General features: G+C 48.3%; 1 protein-coding gene across 1 annotated transcript; it reads left to right on the forward strand.

The window, feature by feature from the left end:
- LOC136353835 (uncharacterized) lies at window positions 1–1,873 on the forward strand. The gene is made up of 2 exons (XM_066305084.1): window positions 1–871; window positions 1,533–1,873. Exons 1-2 carry the CDS (start codon window positions 21–23, stop codon window positions 1,720–1,722), a joined length of 1,041 nt encoding a protein of 346 aa, XP_066161181.1. The 5' UTR covers window positions 1–20; the 3' UTR covers window positions 1,723–1,873.
- Window positions 1,874–6,313: the final 4,440 nt, after the last annotated feature.

Raw genomic sequence — 6,313 nt, forward strand, 5'->3', positions numbered from 1 at the left:
CGATCGAGGCGCCGGCTAACATGGAAACCACCGCCGTCGCCGACGACGGCGAGGAGAAGGCAAGCTCGGCCTCGGCGGCGCTACCCCGCGCCGCCCAGGTCGCCATGTGCGTCCTGTCCCTGCTATTCGTCGCCGCCGCGGCGTCCCTGCTGCCCCGCGGCCGCGGCGGCTTTGAGAAAGAGGAGGACTATTTCGCCGCGGCCGTGTGGAGGCTGTCGCCGCTGATCGGCGGCTACCTCCTCGTGTGGACGGCCGCCGTGTCGTGGAGCACGGCAGCGCGCGCCGCCGTCCTCGTCCGCGTTGCCTTCCTCCTCCTCCTCGCCGACGCCACCGGCGCGGCGGGCATGTTCCTCGGCACGGTCTACACCGCCGCCGTGCTGGGCTACGCCGTCGCGGAGCGCCGCCGCCACCACCACTCCGCCATCGCCGAGGCGACGCCGGCGTACGAGTCCGAGGCGGAGAGGGCCCACCGCGAGTCATCCAAGAGGTGCCTCCTCTCCCTCATCGTCGCCGGGACGGCCGCGTTCGCGGGGATCGTCACCATGATGATGCTGCCGGAGTTCCCGCCGCCGGCGGGGTTGGTGGTGTTTGACGCGGCGGTGTTCTCCGGCCCGTACTTCCTGTGCTTGGTCTCCTTCGTGAACGGGACGCTGCTGCGCGGGGAACTCGTCGCCGACGGCGCCAAGTCGGCGATGGCCGTGACGGGATTGGGCATGTGGTGGGTGATCTTCCCGGTGATCGCCGGCGTCGTCCTCCACAGCCTCGTCGTCGCCCTCTTCGTCTACTGGCTCACCGGCTTAGCCATGGCCGGCGTCCTCGGCTACACCCTCGCCGTCTATGACCACTACAATGAGCTCATGTGCACCATAAGGTCAGTTGTTGCGTATCACAAGTATGACAATATAGTCACCATGACAAAACGATTTTGCTATACATTTATCGATATTTTTTCTTCTAAATATATATATATATATATAATTATAGTATAATTACATTGTAACTTATATTTGATCCATTTAATCGCAATGTAAGTTGTATGTACCACCATATCTGCTACAAGTAGCCCATACGCATCCAGGAGTGGAGGCAGTCCAATGTATCTAGGACTTTGAGCCATAGGATTGTTTCCCGAATCTTGTTAAAATTCTCTCAAATCACCATGTAAATTTTGGAAATAAAAAAAAGAACAACTGATTAGTTGAGTCTAACTTAGTTTTATTCTTTGATAATTTCTGGCTCCATGCCTCCATCACTGTGAGCATCGAAGAATGGTGGATGCAGGATTTCAAAACTAAGTAATCCCAACCCCATATATCGATTTATTTTAAAGATTTTTTTAAGTATCCACATGAATAAAGTATTAGGCCTAGCTAGTTGCATCGAGTACATACATAAATGATATATCAGAAATTCCATGTGATCAATCAGTTCTATTTTGGTGTAAAATGCTTTCAATTAACAACCAACAACTAAATACAAAACATCTTCACTTTTTTTTCATGTCATTTTGGTGTGATATATCTCAATTACAGGAGCCAACCTCGGACAGCAGCCGACGCTTCCGGCTTGCTGGTGGGGCGGGAAACTTGTGATGCTTGCCCTGCTCAAATCGACGAAAATGCCAGCGTCAGACTCTCCCATCAAGAAGGTTGCTTCAGCGTTTCAGGCCATTGCCCATCTTGCCGTTGCTCTAGGGGTCATGGGCCTCTGATTCGATTTTGAGTCCCATCTTTGTTGACGTCTAAATTAATTGTGAGCATCCCTGTTTCAATTTGGAACATTTTAAATTGTTCGTGCCATGTATGTGTGTGAATATATATAAACGTTAAACTATGGAAGGGAAGCAATATGTGGATTTTTTTCTTTTTTTTTTCTTTTTTATCATCGACAGGAGTGATGGAGTCTTTTACTAATAAATGAGGAGATGACAAGTATGATGCTCTCTCGTTAGTCGTGATGGGTACTCCCTCCGTCCCAAAAAAAGTTTTTTTTTTACGGAGGGAGTACGACTGTTTGTAGGAAAACTAAAGGTTTTATATGACTTAGCCTGTTTAGTTCGCTAAAAGAAAATTTTTGGGTGTCACATCGGACGTTTGACCGGATGTCGGAAGGGGTTTTTGGACACAAATGAAAAAACTAATTTCATAACTCGCCTGGAAACCGCGAGACGTATCTTTTGAGCCTAATTAATCCGTCATTAGCACATGTAGATTACTGTAGCACTTATAGCTAATCATGGACTAATTAGGCTCAAAAGATTCGTCTCGCGATTTCCCACCTAACTGTGCTATTAGTTTTTCTTTTTATTTATATTTAATGCTCCATACATATATCTAAAGATTCGATGTGATGTTTTTGGGAAAAGTTTTTGGGCAACTAAACGGGCCCAGTTTTTACATGGTTATCTTTTCATTTATCTTTTTTCTTTCAACCATCTTTAAACCACCTTAATTAGACGTTCAGTTCGATTTTTTTTCACACGCGTCGATCGATTTCACCAAACACTGGAGCTGCTCCTAGGCCTCCTTTGGAATGTAGAATTGTAAAGTTCTCGATCTCTCAATTGTTTATACCAAGCTAAGTCCTAAACTTCAGTAGTTCTATGGCCACTACATGATGGAATTTAGGCTATAGTAAGACAAGTTAAGGTTCCCACAACAATGAGGGCTTTAAAATATACCTCCCAGCCCTTCATCTCTAGGACGTCGGACTGGTCAAGCGGTACTATGCACCCCCACTTTGGTATACCCTCTTAAGAGGAGTACTTGACAGCAGGTGGTAGGTTTTTGGGGAATATAGTTGCGAGGCGCCTAAAAATCGGGGGCGTTGTTTCACCAAGTAGATCGAACATGTTTCACTAAATATATCAAAAATGTTTAGCTGAAACACAACCAAATCACCTCATGAAACATTTTGCTGCAGCATATGAAACAACGGTTTTCAAAAAAAAAATCGAGCATTGTTTCACCATATATAAAAATTGTTTAAGCAAATAGCGAAAGAATGTTTCAATTCACTGCAACATTTGATCCATACATAGTGGAACATTATGAGTACACTAGGGGAAACATTTTCTGTGAAACAAAAAATAAAATGGATTCGTTTAATAGAGGATTTCCATAATATGTATGTGATTTGTTGCAAAAGAATATTTTAATTCACTGCGACATTTGATCTATATATAGTGAAACATTCTGAGTGCACTACACTACTACAAAAAGGCAAATAGGTGTCGCCACTATAGGTGCCGGCACACCAAAAACCGGCACCTATAATGCCTTCCCCGCCCATGCGCCCACCCCCATGCGCCACATATTCAAAAACCGGCACCTTTATGTCCAAATAGGTGCCAGTTTTTAAATGAAACTAACACCTAAAACCTGTGTCAAAGAATCTAGACCCAAAACCGGCACATTTAATCTTCTCCCTCTCACACTAGCCGTTGGCGGGCCCCACACATAGGTGCCGGTTTTGGGTCTAGAACCGGCACATTAATAGAGCCGAGCCGAGCCGAGCGGAGGGAGCGAGAACGACTTTTTTTTATCTCGTCCTTATCTTCTTTCGTTCCTCTCCCACAACGCCTCCCCCCACCGCTCATTCTCTCTCTTTCGCTCCTCCTCCTTTCTTCTTCCCTCTCCTCCCCTTTCCCCTCACCTCATCCTCCACCGGGGGCGGCGGTATGGGAAGGCCACCGGCAACTGCTGCTCGGGGGCAGCCAGATCCGGTGCCGCCGCTCCTCCTCTCCGTCCCACCCCCTTCCCGTCGGCGCTCAGGGAGGCCAACTCCGGCACGGCCCCACCCCACCGGCACTCGGGGATGGCCAGATCCGGCATGCCCCCCACCCCACCGGCACTCAGGGACGGCCAGATCCGGCACAGCCCCTCCCCACCGGAGCTCGGGGAGGAGGTCGGAGCCCCTCCTCCTCCGACCAGATTCGATGGTGGTGGTGGAGGAGACCGGGCGTGGTGGACTTTGGTGGTGGAGGAGGCCGGGCGTGGTGGGTTGCCTCCTCACACGGCGCGACGGGCAGCCTCCCCACGGTCAGCGTGGTGAATGTGTTGCTGTTGGTTTTTAATTTTGTGCTGTTGTTGAATGTGTTGTTGGATGCGGCGAGCAACAAAAATGTGTTGTTGTTGTTGTTGTTGTTGTTGTTGTTGTTATTGTTGATTCACTACCGCCTCTTTGTGTTGTTGGGTGGATGGTGATATTGTGAGAAATGTGTTCTTGATGGATGTGTTCTTGGATTTGGGTGATGGGGAGCTGAATTTTGGTGATGTGGAGCTGCTCGAGCCGATGCATCGAGCCATTTTTTTTGGCTAGTGGAACCTCTTAGGTGCCAGTTGTGGGGTTTCCAACCGGCACCTATATATGATATAGGTGTCGGTTCTACAACCGGCACTAGTCATCAGTGCCGCCTGTGGGGTGCCGGTTGGGAAAACCGACACCTAACGGGGGTTCCCAGCCGGCACCAATCCAGGTTTCTGTAGTAGTGCTAGCTGAAACATTGTTGGTGGAAAAAAAATGAAACGGATTCCTTTAATAGGGCATTTCCGTAATATGTGGGGGATTTGTTCAATGGGACGCCAGTGGTGGGGATGCGTGGGAGGCAGGCGGAGGCGCACGCGCATGTGTGTTGAGGGGGGGGGGGCGATTTTTCTTATGCACGTTGGGCGCCCGATCCCCGGCGTTTTCCCAACTATTGAGAAGTTCACCATCATTATTCAACTTCCTGATATTTATTTTCTTGTCCCAATATGTTGATGTTTCTTTTTCTCACCTGATATGTTGGTCAGCTTGTGTACTATGGATGAAAGGTTTTTGGGTGGCACCGGGCCGGGGGGCGGCGGAATGCATTTGGTGTTGTGTTGTGTGGGATTGATCTTGAACTACTTCATGTGCACACAGGGGTGAGCACTCGGTTTTTCGATTTAGGCCTTATTTTGTTAATTCTCTCTTAAAGGGATGGAAGGGAAATCGAAGAGGATTAACCCATCAATCTTTTCCAATGCCTTTGTCGTGGTGAGCCCTTAATGGGGTCGGTTTTTAGTTTACTCATAATACGATTAACTTAATTTTGATGTTTTTTCAACGTAGTTTCTTTTTCAGCAATAACTTTTTAGCCGTTAAAGACACACATACAAAAATTACTCACAAATTATTTTTTAATCACTAAGCTCAAGGGTTCTATTGGGGTCCATGAGGCCTGACCCATTTGGGTAATGCCGGGCAGGAATGCTGGAAAAGTGATCTATGTACGCGACAGGGACTATCTATATATTTGTGGAAAAATTTTCTCCTAAAAAAGGAAGGAATTCGTTAGTAGATTTATAGCAAAACTGTACGCGATAATAAGCGACGAAAAAGATAAGTGGGCCTTACGTGTACACATCATCATCAAAAGCCTATGGTCGAGGTGGCTAACATGGAGGCCGCCGCCCAGCGGCGGCGAGAAGGCAAAGGGAAGCTCCGTGGTGGCGCTGCCCTGCGCCGCCATGTGCGTCCTGTCTCTGCTATTCGCCTCGGCCATCGCGTTCGTCCTATCCCGCGGCGATGGCGACGGCAAAGATCTCCCCGCGGCAATGCGGAGGCTGTCGCCAGTGATCTGCGGCTGCCTCTTCCTTGCACCGCCGCCGTTTCGCGGGACAAGGCCGCCACCCTCTCTGTCCTCCTCCGCGTCTCGTCACTCCTCCTCCTGGCCGTCGTCGCCGCTGCCGCCCACTCCCACCTCGCCTCAAGTATTGTAAGTATCGTATGGACGATAGTCGAGAGCACGTCATGGGCTTACATTGATTGGCTTTGGCCGCTTGGTGGGAGCAACAAGCTAGGTGACGAGAGGAGTTTAGGTCACAATGAGGCTTTTGCTTCATGTTTTTATTTGGCAGACTCAGCTCAAGGAAAGTTTTGTGGGTTGTTAGCATCGCATTTGATCAGCACCGACGCGGTCGATTTCTGGATGGATGCTATCTCTACCAACGGAAAAAAAAATCTTGAAACTTATCGAATCAAATTGTGATCGTGAATAGGATATATACGTGCAGAAAAACCTGACCCAAACTGATTTAGTAACGCACGGAGGACTCCCGCAGGACTCGGGAAGTACGTCGACGCGTGTGTGAAAAAACCAAAAAGTACGTCACCGAGAAACCGATCCAAATTTTGCCTTTTTTTCGATGGCGTTTTATTTTTTGCGTGACATTTTTTCTGCCCTCTTTTTTATTACGGACGACTGTAAAGGCTGGATTGCATTCCTATTATCCTTTTTTTTAATCTAGCTGCATGCAAAATTGTACAGAAAAAAATGCCTTAATAAATT

The sequence above is a fragment of the Oryza sativa genome, chromosome 11 (genome assembly GCF_034140825.1).
Source record: "Oryza sativa Japonica Group chromosome 11, ASM3414082v1".
Lineage (NCBI taxonomy): Eukaryota > Viridiplantae > Streptophyta > Magnoliopsida > Poales > Poaceae > Oryza > Oryza sativa.

What these genes read in the sequence shown, in the direction of transcription:
- LOC136353835 (XM_066305084.1), top strand. Translation starts at nt 21, where the DNA reads ATGGAAACCACCGCCGTCGCCGACGACGGCGAGGAGAAGGCAAGCTCG. An exon ending in GAGCTCATGTGCACCATAAG is followed by an intron (nt 872 to 1,532) that starts GTCAGTTGTTGC and finishes TCTCAATTACAG; the next exon opens with GAGCCAACCTCGGACAGCAG.